The 19316-nt window shown below is 42.3% G+C and overlaps 1 protein-coding gene across 1 annotated transcript in view; it reads right to left on the bottom strand.

Annotated features, from left to right (window-relative positions):
- The window catches only part of LOC127655367 (glypican-6-like), a 56980-nt gene extending 38389 nt beyond the window's left edge, over positions 1-18591 (bottom strand). The window contains exons 1-3 of the mRNA XM_052143145.1: positions 18184-18591; positions 12148-12306; positions 1843-2234 (exon numbers count right to left, since the gene is read on the bottom strand). Coding sequence (XP_051999105.1) covers positions 1843-2234; positions 12148-12306; positions 18184-18385 — 753 coding nt within the window. The 5' untranslated portion in view covers positions 18386-18591. The remainder of the gene's footprint in view (positions 1-1842; positions 2235-12147; positions 12307-18183) is intronic.
- Positions 18592-19316: the final 725 nt, after the last annotated feature.

The following is a 19316-nucleotide window of genomic DNA, read 5'->3' as shown; positions in this document are numbered from 1 at the left end:
CAAAGTGAATTAGCACTCTGATCGCCGTCATCTGCTAACAAGCACGGCGGGTGATGCTCATGATGGTGTTTTCCATGTATACGTCAAGGAGCTCTAAAAGAGATAAGTCACTTTGTGTCTTTATGTCAGAACAACACACATCCACAAGCACTCATTTTAAGTGCACAGCTCATGCAAACTATATTTATCTCATTAAATCGCTGCCATTGTGTTTAATAATCACACTAAGACATAGCTCAAATGGGTTTCCTCAGTAGGGTGGCTGGCATCTCCCTTAGAGATAGGGTGAGGAGCTCAGTCATCCGTGAGGAGCTCGGAGTAGAGCCGCTGCTCCTTTGCGTCGAAAGGAGCCATTTGAGGTGGTTTGGGCATCTGGTAAGAATGCCCCTGGGCGCCTCCCTAGGGAGGTGTTTCAGGCACGTCCAGCTGGGAGGAAGCAACGGGGACGACCGAGGACTAGGTTGAGAGATTACATCTCCACACTGGAATGGGAACTCCTCGGGGGTCCCCCAGTCAGAGCTGGTTAATGTGGCTCGGGATAGGGAAGTTTGGGGCCCCCTGCTGGAGCTGCTGCCCCCGTGACCCGACTTCGGATAAGCGTTTGAAGATGGATGGATGGAAGACATAGCGTGATTTTAATTTGTGCACTTAATGTTTACGTAATGAAATTCATACATCAGATGGTATCGGTTTCTGGTATCAAGCACAAGTAAAAGTACATAAGCACAGTAGCAGACCTGATTCTAAAACCAATATCGGTAAAGGGAAATACCTAAATAATAATAATAATATCAGCAACTCTCATCCCCGATATTTGCCGATAACAATAGTTCCAAAAAGCAACATTTCTGATTATATAACCAACTGTATTTATAAGCTTATTCGAGTGTGATCAAATTGCACCGTAGCTCAACTGATAGAGCATTTTGCACTTGTGATGTAAAGGACTGGGGTACGAGTACTGAAGAGCACGGAAGTTGACACTTAAGCCAAAAGAGTTTTTCATTTCACATTTGCTTTATCTGACACTATTGGTTAGGTTTTGGTTTAAGGTTTAGGTTAGGTAGGACAGTTTTGTTTATTTGTTGATCTGTTTGGGAGAAAACTTAAATTGCTTTAAGCGCCACATATTAGACATTTCACCCCGGAAATGTAAGCACAGCGTAGTTGTAGCAGGAAGACAAGCAGCTGTACATCATTGCACCATTAGCGGGGTAACTCCCAGCCAATCACATGTAAGCAATGGCTTTATAAGTCTGCTCACAATCACATTGCTGTTTCAGTGTGCCAACACTTCAACCTCCACCACCCCAGCACCACCTGTTGTGCCCCGTCCTGCATGGGGGTAGACTCCTCGCCCCTGCCTCCTATCTCCGGCAGGATATGACGGTTCCGAGTACAACTTCTTCGGACCTCCAGACGGGGCTTACGCCAAAGAGAGACATTACCTTTCTGTTGTATGTTCATCAAATAAATGTCATCTTAAATTTCAGTAAAGTCTGACAGTCTTCCTGATAGAACTACCGTTATACGTGTAATGAACAACGAATATCATTTTGGAAACATTTTGCCATAGGCACATAATTTTCATGAGATCAGGCTGTAAATGCCAATGAATAAGGGAAGTGTAAAGAAGAATTTTCATGATTTTGGCACATTATTATAAATCTATCACTGAGCACTGAATGGTTAACAGCTATGGTAAATGCAGCTTTCCTCATTTTAAGATGTTTCAAGCTGTTGGATGGTAAAGGTTTCCCTTTCTTTCATAAGTTCATGCACAAATCAATTCAAAATGACATTCAACACCTCTTTATGTGCCCTCAGTGAAATGCAGCTCACCTTGGATACCCTGTTAGCTACTTCACGTCCAACCACGAGTCCATGGACGAAAGTGCGTGCTGCAATGAACGCTCGCGTAATCTGAGACTTGAGCTTCTTGGGAACGTCTCCAAAGGGCTTCAGTTGCTCCGTGTACTTGCTGATACATTCCAGATATTCTTCAGTGATGAGATACTGGGAGTTGAGGAGCTGGAACATGCGTTCCAGAAGACGCCTCCAGAAGTCATTCAGCATCTCATCCAGATTGACGTTACCACCTGTGTAGTATTGCTTCAACTCGCTGAAAAGAGCCTGGAAGACCTCAGCATTCTGCATGTACGGTTTGCCGTATGTACGGATAAACATCTCGTTCAGAGACTGCTCGGTGTTCTCCAGCAACTCCAAGAAGAAAACTGTTAAAGCGAGAGAACAAAAGAACTTAGTTACATTACAGTCAGTGTTTTTCATTTAAAAACAGCTAATTCTCACAAAACAATGTCCTGGACATATTTAACCCCAAATAAATAAAATAATTGATGTAATGCATAAAGAAAATAAAGCCTATATTTAGGCTACACCATTAATACCATAACTCAGGCCTAAAGAATTTCTGTAAATTTAAATGGAAATATTTTTTAAATAATGCTACAGTAAAAAAAAATAACATTATTTGTTTAATGTGTAGTTACCGTAATATATACAGTAAAAAATGCTAATATATTTAACAAGACAATACATGTAATTTTACAGTTTTTATTTAAAAAGTATTATTTTACCAAAAAATTTACAGTAAAAAAAAAACAACAAAAAACATCATCTCAACACATTTTCTTGTGTTGCAGGTATGTGCTTGTGTCATAATGTCGTTATCATTGCCCTGGTGTTGAGCAGACATACATGGAAAAGCATCATGAGGGACAAAAAGTCACATCTCCCGAGCTATTCATCTATGTTGACTGTCAAGTAGACATTGGACACAAGACTTTATTCATGAAGCAAGAGGGGATTGTTCTTGCTTCAGAGGCTTCAGTGCTTCTACTTTTAGGCTACATGATTTTCTGTGTATACAACACTGTGGCGGGGCCGGGTCGTGATTCTACACACCTGGTCCCTTATCAGGCTAATCAATCCTCCGAGAGGGATAAAGGTCGACTGCGGAGGATTGTTCGGGAGAGAGACATGTCCATCGTGTGTGTGTTTGTCTTAATTTATCATTAAAACTATTATTTATATTGTCAAGCCGGTTCTCGCCTCCTCCGTAGTAGAGTTCTCGCCACTACCGTCCACCCCAACGGAGCAGCCGCGGCCATCTGCCGGGGGACGAGGTGCCTGGCCGCCTGGAAGAGAACGACGGCCGCAGACCGTGAGGGGAGAAGGCCGCTGCCAGGGCTGGAGGAGTCGCCTACCAGCTGCTGAAACGCGGCGGGGTCTGAGACCGCCGACCGCGAGAGGGGAGGGGCTCACTGCCGACCGCCTGGAGTGGGAGAACCGCTGCCAGGGGCGGGGGAGACCCCTTCTGTTCCCCGAGAACGCGGCGGGTGTTCCGTCTGCCAGGGGCTGGAGGACTGCCTCCGATCCGCCCGGAGAGGCGCGGCTGTCTTCCGTTAGAGGGTGGAGGAGTGGCCGAGGAACAAGCTACAGCGTATCGGAGAACTGGAGAGTAATTTTTTTTTTTTTTTTTATCTCTCTCTCCTCTCTCTCTCTCTCTCTCTCTCTCACGGCCGCTCCGCATTGGCATTTTCCCTCTCGTTTAAATGTTAGTGTTTTTTGGGGGGTACTACACGGTTACAGGAAGTACCCCCCCATTTAATAATTTCCATTTCCCTCCCCTTGTCCCCTCCCTCGTCCAGGTAGACTGGGATGACCTGCCGGCAGATGGGGCAAAAAGGCACACACCCTCCCCAGGGAAAGGGGGGGGTGTACGTCATGCCGGGGGCTCCCCTGCCTGAGAGAACGAGGGAGGAATGTGGCAGGGCGGAGGGCGGGGCCGGTTCGTGATTCTACACACCCGGTCCCGCCCTCCGCCCTGCCACAAACATGTTAGCACCAGTTGTTGTAAATGTTTAGCAGTTACGGTTTTGAAAAGAACTATCATCCATTGATTATTTTACACTCACCTGACTCTGGGACACAGAATGTGCCTGTAACTATTTAAGGTTACAAAATTAGAAGTGCTTATGTTAACAAACGTATGCCATTGAATGGATTTTTGAAGGTTTAAATTTGCATTATGTGAGAGTTTATATTAAGGATTATTGGCAACCACAGCTGCTGGTATTTTACCGTAAATGTAACAGACTTTTGCATTAGAGAATAAAGTTCTCATGCAGAGATGCAGAATTGATGTCACTTCACATGATCTTAGAGCTTATTAGGAATCCAGCACAGCAATCCCCAAATGCTGGATTAGATTCATGTTGGCTCACATTTAAACTGTCAAAGAGAGAATCTAATTACTTCCTGCATGCAGATTGAGAAGCGCTGCCAGTGATACAGCTCAATGCTCCTCAAGGCATATACTGTAACAGCTGAAATTCAACATGTGTGCCCCAAACATATTGCCTTTCATCTTACTTTGACACACTGATCTGCAGAGGTGTGAAGTTGCTCCATTTCTAGACATTACCCAAGCATAGACATCGCTTGACTTTAAAATAAGTAACTAAGATTAGCTTTTCTAAATAACGTCATAATGTGTCAAGGAAAAGCATGCAACCTTGGTGCTGCCAGGCGATTCAATATTTTTATCACAATTAATCGCAATTAATTGCAGATATTATAAGTTCTGAAAATTGAAACTATACACTTCTTTTCTCAACATTCATTTATTTCCATCTTAGGAAAGAAAACAAAATAATATGAAGCAATATTATGCTTTATTAACATTTTCTAGTCAAAGCCTTCCACGATATAAAGACAATGCACTTAAATATAATGAATAATAATATCATTCCTAACATTTATAAACACTTTTCTAGGCACTCGAAGCACTTTACATAGTATAGGGGGACTCTTCTCAATCCCCACCAGTGTGAAGCATCCACCTGGATGATGCAACAGCAGCCATAGTGCACCAGTACTCTCACCACACACCAGCTATTGGTGGAGAGGAGAGAGTAGAGTGATACAGCCAAATAATGGGGAAAATTGGCCAGAACACCAGGGTTACACCCCTGCTCTTTACGTGAAAATATTTTATGTCCACAGAGACTCAGGACATCAGTTTAACGTCTCATCCGAAAGACGGTGCCTTTTTACAGTATAGTGTCCCCATTACTATACTGGGACATTAAGACACACAGACCACAGGGTGAGCACCCCCTACTGGCCTCCCTAATACCTCCTCCAGCAGCAACCGTAGTTTTCCCCAGGAGGTCTCCCATCCTGGTACTGGCAAGGCACAACCCTGCTTGGCTATAGTGGGCAACCAGGCAAGAGCTGCAGGGTGATATGGCTACTGGTTAATATCACCAATTCAAGTCACATTAAACATTTCGCAAAGTCTAATTGGGAGGTTGACTAATTGAAAGAACTAATCCCCACATCGATTGCATATTTATAGCAATGGGCATTAAATCTCTTAAACTGTCATCCTCCATTATATTAATCTAGCTGTGGCTCAGTTGGTAGAGCGGGTCGGCCACTAATCGCAGGATTGGTGGTTCGAATCCCGGCCCACACAACTCCACATGCCGAAGTGTCCTTGGGCAAGTTGAAGAACCCCAAGTTGCTCCCAATGGCAGGCTAGATTGCATATTTATTGGTGTAGGTGTGTGTGTGTGTGGATGGGTGAATGTGTCACAGTGTAAAGTGCTTTGAATACCGTTAAGGTTAAAAAGGCGCTATATAAGTGCAGACCATTTACCATTTAATACTGACAGCTCTAATGTGAGCCCTTTGGAATATGCTGGATTTCTGCATTAATTGGTCATAAATTGTGATCTCATCTTCATCAAAGTGTAGACAAACACAATGTGCTTAAGATAACACACAGACAATTATAATCTTTCATATCGAACACATCCCATTAATAATTCACAGTGCATCAGGAAAAAGTAAGTGAACCCCTAGGGTAAAGACGTCAACAAAAGCTAATTAGAGTCAGGTGTTGGCAAACCTGGCATCCAGTTAATTAAATGCATGGAAATTCCACATTATTAATGTGGAAAAAGTAAGTGAACCCTTGGATTTAATAACTGATCAATCCTCCTTTGGCAGAAATATCCTCAATCAAGTGTTTCCGGTAGCTCCGGATTAGACCAGCACAAAGTTCGGAAGGAAATTTGGACCATTCCTCCTTACAAAACTGCTTCAGCTCGGACATACTCTTAGGATGAGAACAAGAACAAGAACAAGAATTTCACCTACTGTTGCACTTGTGTACATGGTAGTATGACAATAAAGTGATTTGATTTGATTTGGGGGATGTCTGGTGTGAACGGTTCTCTAGAGGTCATTCCACAGCATCTCTATTGGGTTAAGCTCTGGGATCTGACTGGGACAAAAGGTGGATTTTCTTTTTTTGAAGTCATTCTGTAGTGGATTTACTTTGATGTTTAGGGTCATCATCCTGCTGAATCGCCCAACTTCTACTGAGCTTCAGCTGTGCACAGCCACCCTGATATTATCCTGTAGGATATCTTAATAAAATTGGGAATTCATTTTTCCCTCAATGATTGCGAGTGATCCAGGCCCCAAATCAGCCCCAAATCATGATGTCCCCTCCACCGTACTTCACCATTGGGATGATGTTCCATGTTGGTATGCGGTGCCCTTTTCATGCCATACATAGTGCTGCGAGTTCTCCCCAAATAATTCAACCTTAGCGTCATCAGTCCACAAAAACCTTTTCATAGCGTTGTGGAGTGTCAAGGTGATCTTTGGCAAACTTCAAGCCTGCATCAATGTTTCGTTGGAAAGCAGCAGCTCCTTCGGGATGTCCTGCCATGGACACCATACCTGTTACGAATGAGGACGGAGGCTGACAAAGGTTGAGGATCCAAATGCGGGTTTATTGATAAACAGACACAACAGGAGCAAACAAAACAACCACGATGGGTAAAATGAAAGCAAAACACAAAAACGCTGGAACACTGGAACTAGGAACTTGGGCATGGAAGCGAACATCAACATTTAACAAACCACAAGGTAATGGAGGAACGGGCAGGGTTATATACACACAAGGCAGGATGATTACAAACAAGACACAGGTGAGAACAATGACAGTGAACACGAACGCTAACAAGGAGACTATGGAGTTAAATAAAGGACAAAAGTGAAAACTAAGGAGCAAGGTGAAACACGACAGGGTAATACATGACAATACCCGTTTAATGTTGTCTGTATAGTAGACTCATGAACAGAGATGCTAACCAGTTCCAATGATTCCTTCTAGTCTTTATCTGTCATTCTAGGGATATTTTTTAACTCATTGGGCATTCTGCGGTGTTCCCTTTCAGTAGGTCTTCTGAGATATTTATTTTGTGAGGCACTTTCCACGTCAGCAGATGCTTCTAGTAAATAGCAAACTCAAATTGTTTCAGAGTGTTTTTTTTTATAAGTCAAAGTAGCTCTAACCCACACCTCCTGTCTCATTTCATTAACTGGATGCCAGGTTTGCAAACTCCAGACTCTAATTAGCTTTTATTGACGTCATTAGCTTAGGGGTTCACATACTTTTTCCACAGCCCTGTAAATGTTTAATGGGACGTGTTCAATAAAGTTGTTTAGCTTAAGCTTAAGTTTGCCTATGCTTGTGACATAGATGAAGATGAGATCACATTTTATAACATATGAATACAGACAACCAGCTAATTCCAAAGGGATCACATCATTTTTCTTTCCACTGTAAGTATATTGAAACATATTGCCATTAAACACACGCTATAAATCTGAGGATTGCAGAGCCTGTGATGTAACCGTCCAAACTTTTCTCAGTTTTCCCAATATGACTTGGGAATTATCCTCCAGTGACCTCAATGGATAATTACGACTCTTGTCAGATTTTAATTTGCAAAACAAGGGTGTAGAATCTATGCTAGGGCTCTGAGTCAATCGAAGCGTCTTGCAGAAACAGACTGTATGAGAACGACACTTTCTAGACAATTCTTTACTTAGTTCTGCTAAACGGTTCTTCATGATGTTCTGTGCCCATGCCATCATCATCACCACACTGGTCGTTCATTTGATTTCTGTGCACAGTGTTGTAACATTGTAACAGACAAACAACGTCTGATCATCACAGCATGATGCAACCTTTGCATTCTCAATGGCACAGTGAACAGGGTAGATGTCAACAAATGTGTTCAATCACTTTCATTCAAAAAAAAAAAAGGTCCAGCTTTGCCCAGCAGAAGGTCAAACTTGTTGTCCAGTCCGAAACAATACACGATCCTGTCGTCATGGCATCTTAGTTCTTGAGCTCGTTAAAATTCACCAAAAGTATCCCGAGAAAGCAACGTTTTGTGAACTCGTGTTGGACGAGTCGTTTTATCGTCTCTGTGATGCATCAAAGCAATCAGCAGGGATTATTTTCTGTTCTGCTCACAAACACAATGTTTATTTCAATGTTGACCATGTACACAACACAGTAAATGTGCTTCTCTGTGACACTATTTGCAATGTCTTTGATAAGAAAACTATATCGGTAACACTTATGAAGCCCATATTTATAATGCATTGCAGAGGCATTATATACACTGCATTCATAATGTCTCGTAATAAACCTTATAATAAGTTATAACCTCTCTTAAATAATTAAAACTACAGTTATAAAACATTATAAGACTTCCCTTATCTATAGTTACACTTTAGAGCAGTGCTTCCCAAACTTTTTACAGTGGCGTACCCCTTCAAACATTCAACATCCTTTTGCGTTTTCTGAAAAAACATCATGCAACAATGTAAAAACACTACACAGGTCTCTACCGTGTGAGCAAATGTGATTGAAAATGACTGCGTGTGAATGTGGGAAATTATTTGGTGGCACTGAATGTCTGACACCTGTCATCAAAGCTTATGAAGTTATTCCATCATAATCAAAACTCCATATGCATCTAACCTTAAATACAAATGACACAATCGAGCAAGCTTGTAAATGTTGTTGGTTATGCAATGCAAACGTTAAACGAGTCATTCGCTATAGTAAAAGTGTTTAGATGTCATAAGACAGCATTGTGTGAGGAACAGAGTGAAAAGTAAGTGTTTATGAACTGATAATCCAACGTTTTACTCGTGATTTGTGTGAAAGTCAATAAAAGTCATTGTTGTTGTAGCGCCTCTAGTGTTCAAATGAGACATGTACAAATTGCGCATTTTGCGATAACGAAGATATAGTAACACGATTGTATGAGACCAGTTTGGCTAATTGTGCAAAAGCTACATTTACGTTCGTAAAGACGTTCTGATGCATATATAGCATTTTTTAGCATCTCTGCTTATTGTTTTTCCAGCAGATGTGCTTTACATGGGGTGAACGGTTCATGGAAAGACGCAGTTTGCATCTAGCCCTCTAACGTGACTGGTTGGAAAGATTTTTTGATTTGATATGGGCTCTAATAAATGATATAGGCATTGGTAAATCATGTCAGTTGATCACGTGTGGTCAATGCTAATGGTGATTGTGGAGCGGAGGGGGGCGGGCCGGGTCGGAATATCGTGCGCCCGGTCCCCAATCGGCCTGACGAGGCGCGCGAGGGATAAAGGCAGCTGGTGACGATGGTTCGAGAGAGAGAGAATTACGGGCATGTCCGTCATGTGTGTTTATGTTTGTGCTTTTGGTTTGAGTTCAGTTTTCATTAAATTATCATTTATGTTGACAAGCCGGTTCTCTCCTCCTCCTTGCCCATCCTTTAACTGTTTTACATTGGTGCCGAAAGCCCGGGAAGGAGGAGGGATGCCCGTGGCAGAGTCCTCGACACTGCCGTCCACCCAGTGGAGCGCCGCTGCCATCTGCCGGGTGACGGAGTAGCCCGACCGCCCGGATGCGGGGAACGGCCGCCGTCTGCGGGGCAAGTGGGGACTGGATACCCCGACCGTCTGGAGCGAGGGAGGCGCTGCCGGGGGCAGAGGAGTGCCCTGCCATCCCCAGAGATGCGGAGGGGTCGAGGAACACCGCAGTCCGCGAGTGGAGGAGGGAAGAAACTCTCCGACCACCCGGAGCGGTAGGGCTGCTGCCAGGGGAGGAGGAGTGTCCCCATTTGCTGCCAGAAAAGTGGAGGGGCATTCTGCCCACTGGGGGTCGGAGGTTTGACTCCGGTTCACCCGGGGTTGGAGCGGCTGTCGTCCGCCTGAGTGTGGAGGGGTGCTCGAGGACCACGCAACGGTACATCAGAGAACCGGTGAGTGAGCTTTTTCTCTCTCTCCTCTCCCTCTCCCTTTCGCACCGTGTTGGCCTTTTCCCTCGCCCATTTTGTTGTTGTTGTTGTCTTCCCCTCCTGTCTCCTCCCAGGGCGAGGAAGGCGGGGATGACCACGCGGGACGCAAGATACACCAGGGATGGGGGTACATCATGCCGGTGGCACCCCGGCCTGAGATAACGCCAGGAGGAGTGTGGAGCGGAGGGGTCGGGGGCGGGTCAGAATATCGTGCGCCCGGTCCCCAATCAGCCTGATGAGGCCCGCGAGGGATAAAGGCAGCTGGTGACGATGGTTAGAGAGAGAGAGAATTACGGGCATGTCCGTCATGTGTGTTTATGTTTGTGCTTTTGGTTTGAGTTCAGTTTTCATTAAATTATCATTTATGTTGACAAGCCTGTTCTCTCCTCCTCCTTGCCCATCCTTTAACTGTGTTACAGTGATAAAACCATATATACCATATATATCCAGTATTTAATAAAAAGCCCACACATTGTCGTATAGCTTGCAAATCTGTGATATCATAGTGTTTCGGTCAAAGATTGTCTTCAGGTATTCTATTAATTTCTCTGAAGATTCTTTGGATTATAAGTATATCACTGTTACATCATGATTTACTCGAGAAGTTTCACAAAGGATGCTGGCGATGCTCTGAACTGAACCAGAGAAGGTTAATGGTGGCGAACATCCTCCTCTCGTTCTTTACACTCATATCAAACCACTTTTCACATAGATGTTAACAGTATTTACTAGCCAGTCTGGTGCCTCACTATATGGTGTTTTCATGGGAGTGGATTATGATAATTGTGAATGAACTTGGACGCGCCCCCTCTTATTTTTTTCTCCCCAATTTGGAACGCCCAATTCCCAAAAGTCCTCGGGTTGGTGTAGTGACTCGCCTCAATCCGGGTGCCGGAGGACGAATCTCAGTTGCCTCCGCGTCTGAGACCGTCAATCCGCGCATCTTATCACGTGACTCGTTGTGCACGTTACCATGGAGACGTAGCACGTGTGGAGGCTTCGTGCTATTCTCCGCGGCATCCACGCACAACTCAACAGGCACCCCACCGAGAGCGAGAACCACATTATAGCCACCACGAGGAGGTTACCCCATGTGACTCTAACCTCCCTAGCAACCGGGCCAATTTGGTTGCTAAGGAGACCTGGCTGGAGTCACTCAGCACACCCTGGATTCAAACTCACGACTCCAGGTGTGACAGTCAGCTTAATACTCGCTGAGATACCCAGGCCCCCCCAAACGCCCCCTCTTTACGAATGTTTGGAATAACTAACACACACATGGTTTACTAACAAATCTGAGGAGTACGAAGCATTTGTGATCCAACGGAAAGTTCTCGGGAAGGCCCAATTTACATGCAAAATACTCATATATTTAGAAACGTTTCATGAATGTGGCCCAATGAACAAAAAGCAAACAAACAAAACAAACACAAATGAGGGACGTTGAAAATGTAAGCCATTTGAGGATGGAGTCACTCTTTTTGCAATGTGTGTAGAAGAAATTGGGATACTTGTATCGTTTGTTAAGGTGCTTCCTTACAGTATGATAATATGAACATTGTCAACATTAGCACATTTCCTGAAAGGGACCCGACTGAAATAGCGAGCTACTGTAAATCTTTAACATGGTGGTCTTGACTCTGCAAAAATACTCGTGAACTGACACGAGTACAGAAATGGAGCTAAAAGTCCAAAATACAACATTCATAAATCTCAACGGTTCACTTGCAAATGTTCTTATTAGGAGAAACTGACCAGTCTAAAGATGAAATAAGATGTTTCTTTCTTTCAACCATGATTATAAAAAAAGACAATAAATTAGCCGCATTCAGACACATCGAGTTTAGAGAATATTTAGGATGAAAATAAAAATAAACTATGGCAGTTTTTATACCATAACTGTCCCATTTGTACGTTGAGACGTCAATGAATGTTAATGAACAAATCGTACCATCAAACCTTTTCTGTCTGGTCATGAAGGTGTTCCTCAGGTCTTCACTCGTGTCCTCCATGAGCTTCTCGAAGTCTCGCGTGCTCCTCTGCATGAAGTTCTCCACCATTCCTGTGTTGCAGCACGTTCTCTGTGACGTGCACGTGTGCAAATCCTCTCCTAGACAAAAGTTTGACATCATTTCAAACAGGGAAATACAATGAGAATTCTCATTTAAATGCAACAGATCCAATGACTTGAAATGCTGTCGTTTTAGAGGAACAGTTCACACAACAATTAAAGTTATGCAGCGTTATGCACCGATTCAAGGTGACCTCATCGGTCAAGCCCCAAAACGACTTTTCTTTCAGTAGTGTGACAGCAGCTATTTTCGTTATAATGTAACTATTCCAGGAAGAAGCTACATTATTCAGTGAGCTCTATAGAGTCACAAAAAGCTACATTTGTCACATTAGACTGTCACTGTAGCAACAGAGCCGAGGGAGGAATCGAGCACACTTTGATGAATCAAAGACACTCACCTGAACCGTCCTGTCTCTGTGGTACTGCTGGGAAAACCAAATCATTTTAGTGGTTTGGTTCTTTTGGACAGTGCATGTAAATTAACTAGTTCACAAGAATGATTCACTGATTCACTTCAGCCTCACGCTGCCTAAAGACTTCTGAAACTAGGGTTTGATACAATTAAACATGTTTTACTATAGTAATTGTAGTAACTGTCACTTTTTGGGGCACTGAAACCATGTTATGATTTGATTGACCTATGGTTACCATGGGAACGTCACCCTTATTAAATATATACGTACATACTATGTGATAATTCAGTTATTTGGAACGCCCAGTTCCCAAAATTCCTCGTGGTGGCGTAGTGACTCGCCTCAATCCGGGTGCCGGAAGATGAATCTCAGTTGCCTCCGTATCTGAGACAGTCAGTCCGCGCATCTCATCACGTGACTCGTTGTGCACGTTACCATGGAGACGTAGCACATGTGGAGGCTTCACGCTATTCTCTGCGGCATCCACGCACAACTCACCACACGCCCCACCGAGAGCGAGAACCACATTATAGTGACCACGAGGAGGTTACCCAATGTGACTCTACCCTCCCTAGCAACCGGGCCAATTTGGTTGCTAAGGAGACCTGGCTGGAGTCACTCAGCATGCCCCCCAAACCATTTATGAATGTTTGGAATAACTAATAATTAAAGTTTTGTGAAACAATGGTTTGATACAATTAAACATGTTTTAATATAGTAATTGTAGTAACCGTCACTTTTTGAGGCACTGAAACCATGTTATGATTTGATTGACCTATGGTTACCATGGGAACGTCACCCTTATTAAATATATACGTACATACCATGTGATATTATTGAATTGCAATCAGAACTTCTGATTTCAGAATGAAATATCTGATTTATCTTAAATATATAAAGAGTAGCTTATCTGTAGCTAAATTACTTAGTTATAAGTGGCTTGTTGTTTAGGAAGCTACAGTTTCAAAGTAGCTTTCCCAACACTAGAAAGTATCATAAAAGTAACCAGTTGAGCTGCAGAAGCTCTTACGGTGTAATTCCCTTGAAAGACGTCACTAAAAATGTATCCTTTGTGTGGGTTTGGAACCACATCAGGCAGAGTAAGTAAATAACGTCTGAATTAAAATTGATATATTGTCAGAAAGTGACCTTGTTAATGAATGATGGTCCTACCAGTGATTTGTCAGAGTGAATGCGTCTAACCTAAAACCTCATATCCTTCAACAGCAATTCTATCTCTGACCATGGAGTCAAGGAGGGCACAAAATGTCAACAAGGTTATTTCAGTCTTTTGGTTGACCTCTGAGGCGCGGAGGCGAGAAATTACAGGTTCCAGCTTAGACCAGCACCAGATGAGCACAAATCAAGGAGAACATGTCAGACGGGGCAGCACCTACAACATCAGTTTTTTTGTTGTTTTTTCTGTTTTACAGAACTGAAAACACACCCACGCTCATACACAAGAAGTGAATGTCACACTGTTTGCACATAATTCAGCCTGTCATTGGTGCGTTGTGTCTGGAGGAGTGCGGTATGCGACGAGGCCCTCGTAACATTGATTTAAATATACGACTGAGAGTTGTTGAGAGCCGCAGGACCAGAAGGCACTTTTAGCACTGTTGACAAGCCTGTACAGTAGATGCTGTTTATTGTAAGTTTGATTTATATTTCTGTGCACAGAGACGTTTTCAGGCTGAAATGTTGACAGTGTCACCTCGAAATGAACTGCAACTCCAAGGGGTTACATGGTTCAGTGTGGAGTTCAACTTCTGTCGGTCAAAATAAATATTTTAGAGTTCAATATCTCAAAGCAATATTAAGTTGTCAATACTACTCTTGTTTTCAGCTAATCGAAAATATGCATATTCAAAATCTACATCTATCTATCTATCTATATATATATATATACACACTGTATATGTATACATTTGTGGCCAAAAATATTGGCACCCTTTGTAAATATGAGCAAAGAAGGCTGTGAAAATGTTTTGCCAATATAACAGCTCTGAGTCTTCTCCTATAATGTCTAATGAAGTTAGAGAACACCTGTCAAGGGATCTGAGACCATTCCTCCATACAGAATATCTCCAGATCTTTCAAATTGAGAGGCCCACACCGGTGGACTCTCCTCTTCAGGTCACCCCACTGGTGTTCTATGGGGTTCAGGTCAGGAGACTGGGATTGCCATGGCAGTACCTTGATTTAGTGGTCAGTGAACCATATCTGTGTTGATTTTGATGTGTGTTTTGGATCATTGTACTGCTGGAAGATCCAACCAGGGCCCATTTCAAATTTCCTGGCTTTGGATTTTTTATCTGTTGGTATATGATAGAGTCCATGATGCCATGTATCTGAACAAGATGTCCAAGATCTCTGGTATAAAAACAGCCCCACAACGTTTAAGATCCACCACCATATTTAACCATGGGCATAATGTACTTTTCCATATGGCTACCTCTCAAACCCATCTCTGGTGCTTGCTGTCAAAAAGCTCTATATTCGTTTCATCTGACCATAGGACCCGGTCCCGTTTGGAGTTCCAGTAATGTCTGGCAATCTGAAGACGCTTGAATTTGTTGTTGCATGAGAGCAGATGCTTTTTTCTTGAAAACCTCCCAAACAACTTGCTGTGATGTAGCTTATGTCTGACTGTATGTAGTTTTGGAGACTTTCTGACCCAAAGACCAAACTAATATTTGCAGTTCTCCAGCTGTGATCCTTGGAGAATCTTTGCCCACTCAAACCATCCCTCTCACCGTACTTGGAGACGATATAGACACGCATCCTCTTCCAGGTCGATTCTGAACATCTCCAGTTGATTGGAACTTCTTATTAATTGCCCTGATGGTGGAAATGTGTATTTTCAATGCTTGGACTATTTCTTTTAGCCATTTTCCACTTTGTGAAGCTCAAGAACTCTTTGGTCTCACCCATTGTGATAGATGAGTGTGCAAATTTGGCTTGTGTGTTACTTCATATTTATACCCCTCTGAAACACGAAATCATGTTTGAACAATTAAAATTTTCAAGTGTGTGTGTGTGTGTGTGTATTATGGTTGTCAATTTAATGTGCCAATTCAGTGTGATTAGTTATATAACTAAGTATGTGTTTTTTAAATTATTTATTATTTTTTTCACCTTTTTCTCCCCAATTTAGAACGCCCAATTCCCAATGTGCTCTAAGTCCTCGTGGTGGCATAGTGACTCGCCTCAATCCGGGTGGTGGAGGACGATTCTCAGTTGCGTCCGCGTCTGAGACGTCAATCCATGCATCTTATCACGTGACTTGCTGCGTGTGTTACCATGGACACGTAGTGCCATGTGGAGTCTTCGCGTGTGATAGAAGGCTAAATGCACATTGTTCGTAGCAGTGGAAACAGCTTCTAGACAACTACCTGATAATATCATGTGCAATGAAAACATTTGCATTAAATTATAAAAGAGTTTAAAATTCTTCACCGTGGCATGAACAAGCATGAACAAGTGAATCCCACTGTATATTTGCTAGAAAACATTATTATTATTTTTTTAAAGAAAAACTAAATAAAATTAAATGCTCAATCAATCAAAATCATTGTGTTTTGATCTGTGCTGATGTTACTTTGAATGCGACAGATTCCAGATTCAACCCCCTTTGTGTAAACAGCTTTTTAGTAAAACTAAGTGAAATCACTACTGCATATCAGTGGATGGAAGATTGCATATTACGCGATTTCTTTAGAACGGAGAGCGGGAGACACGTCAGAATGCAGGGGCGCGTTGCCTCATGCTGCTCTCGTATTCCGCCTCTACCAGCATCCACAACTGACTAGAGTGAAGCACAATGAACCTGAAATGCTTTTGACCATGTCCACTCGCTATATAGAGTGTCAAATGTATCAAACAAAAACCGCATCGGAGAATTAAAGTAATGGAATTGATTGACAAACTTGATTGACAAATTTTTTTCATTTTGGAATCAAAGGATCCGGAACGCCGATCCGGACCGGCCCAATTTAACCCCTGCATGGAATAGCCTTCATCTCTCTAAAACAACAGACTTAAGGAGAAAATTGCATTTCAGGAGAAATGTGTTTCGTTTTGCCTATTTTTCAAAACCAAAATTTGATTTGCAAATGTAAAGAACTCAATATCTCAGCAAATGGGGGGAACCCCCCCAACAATATATTGGGATTTCCGCATGGAGCGCAACTATTCTCAATTGTTCTAATAATAAGAAAATGTTCCTGAGTACCAGATTAGCACTTTAAAATGCTTTTGTAAGGAAAAGGTGACACAGAATGTGTTTGCCATCACAGGAGTGGTGGTGGTGTAGTGGTCTAAGCACATAACTGGTAATCTGGTAATCAGAAGGTCGCTGGTTCGAGCCCCACAGCCACCACCATTGTGTCCTTGAGTAAGAAACTTAACTCCAGGTTGATCCGGGGGGGATTGTCCCTGTAATAAGTGCACTGTAAGTCGCTTTGGATAAAAGCATCTGCCAAATGCATAAATGTAAATGTAGGTAAAGAAACAATGGAATAAACACCACTTAAAACAATTATTTCAAACTGTAATAATAATAATAATAATAATAACAACAACTTGTAATTAATGACGTATGGCAGTATTTTTAATCAATTTAATGCATCCTTGGTGAAAGGAAGCATAAGTTTCTTTCAAGAACAAAAATGTCTTTGTTCTAAAAATGTTAGCGAATATATAATATATAATAGAATTTTCATAAAGTAACTTGTAATGGAATTACTTCAGTCATAATATTTCTCAGTACTTCTACTTGTACTAAAGTGAATTATTTATTCAGTATGAACTCTTCCCACCACTGGTCATCATAAATTAATCAAAGTAAAAATGTAATTGTAGCCTACTAATATATTATAAGTGGTCTCCGTAAGCTGAATAATGTTCCATATGAAATGATTCATGCTTATGGGATATGATCAAAATGCATGCCCTTTATGCAACCATGGACTAGCACACAGTCAATTCTATAATTGCCTATACATCTCTACTTGCACAAGAACATTATAGGATTTATGTCTTTAAGCTGTTATTGGTGCAACAGATATATTGAGTACTGCACCATACAGAAGACAAACAACATTTCCATCTTTCTATCACATATATTTGGGTTCATTTATAAATAACCTGTTCTATGCAGGAAATTATGAACTAATTCAGAGCAGGGCAATTCTGACACATATGGGGTAAGTTGTCACAATAGGAGCTTGCCATTAAATTGCACAGGCAATTATAGATGGCATAAACAAATATCAACCGGTTGTTTTGGCCAACAGATATTATGATTCATAGATTGAATAAAATTATAATATTTAAACCAATCATGAAAAATGCATTGTTCTGTTAATGTATGTATATATATATATGATATTAAAGGATATAATTCACAGAAATTATTCCAATGTAACAATAATATACGAAACCACTTTTGACTAAATGTTCCCGGTGTTTAAGTGGCAAACCCTAAAATCAATGTTACCTGATATCTCCTTGGTCGGCACGTCGGCAGCACTGAACCCCATTGAAGTAAACGAGTCTTTAACCCGGCTGCAGTTGAACTCTTGTAAATCCGTCGCAACCGAGCCGCGCAGAACCGACAGAGAGCACATAACGACAAACACAGCCGACATCGCGCGCTCCGGTGAAATATATTGATCAGTTCCCCGGTAGATACTCGTCATGGAGATGAACGACAGCGCATCCGTGTGACTTTATAATAGAGAATAAACCGAATCTATGCCTCTATTAAGGAGTAAAAATGCTTTCAAGTTTCGCATCTGAAAACATCGCGTGACATTTGTTGGATTAAATGAAAGTGATGCAACATGAACTCGTCCCTGTCTCACGCTGCTGCGCTGAAACTTCATTCAGAGTTTAACAAGCGCTCGCCCGGTTTTCACTGGGATGGGATTATACGGCGGACAACGTGTGTCATACGTCAGCAAAGTCAGACCGGGCACTTCAGATCATGCATTACTTAAATGCAACACAATGACCACAAATGCAGAGCAGTGCATGAATATTAGAGTCAGTTAGAGGTCCCACAGTTATGGGAAACCTGGGAATGTAATGGTATTTTAAAATCAGTGACTTAAAATCTGAAAAACTTAAAATCTGTGGAGTGGATGGATGGACAGACAGATAGAAAGACGGACAGACAGACAGAAAAACGGACAGAAAGACAGACGGACAGAGTTAGATGATAGATTGATGGATGGAGACAGACGGACGGACAGACAGAAAGACGATGATGGACGGACGGAGAGATGGACAGATAGATGATAGATTGATGGACGGACGGATGGTGGCCAGATGTAGGGACAGACAGATAGATGATAGATTGATGGACGGACGGATGGTGGCCAGATGTAGGGACAGACAGATAGATGATAGATTTATGGACGGACGGACAGACAGATGATAGACAGACAGAAAGACGGACAGACAGATGATAGATTGATGGATGGACAGAGAGACAGAAAAACAGACAGAAAGACGGACGGACAGAGAGTTAGATGATAGATTGATGGACGGAGACAGATGGATGGACAAACAGACAGATGGACGGACAGACAGAAAGACAATGATGGACGGACGGAGAGACGGACAGAT

This window comes from Xyrauchen texanus, chromosome 14 (assembly GCF_025860055.1).
Source record: "Xyrauchen texanus isolate HMW12.3.18 chromosome 14, RBS_HiC_50CHRs, whole genome shotgun sequence".
Lineage (NCBI taxonomy): Eukaryota > Metazoa > Chordata > Actinopteri > Cypriniformes > Catostomidae > Xyrauchen > Xyrauchen texanus.
This window is presented reverse-complemented; position numbering and strand designations above follow the sequence as displayed.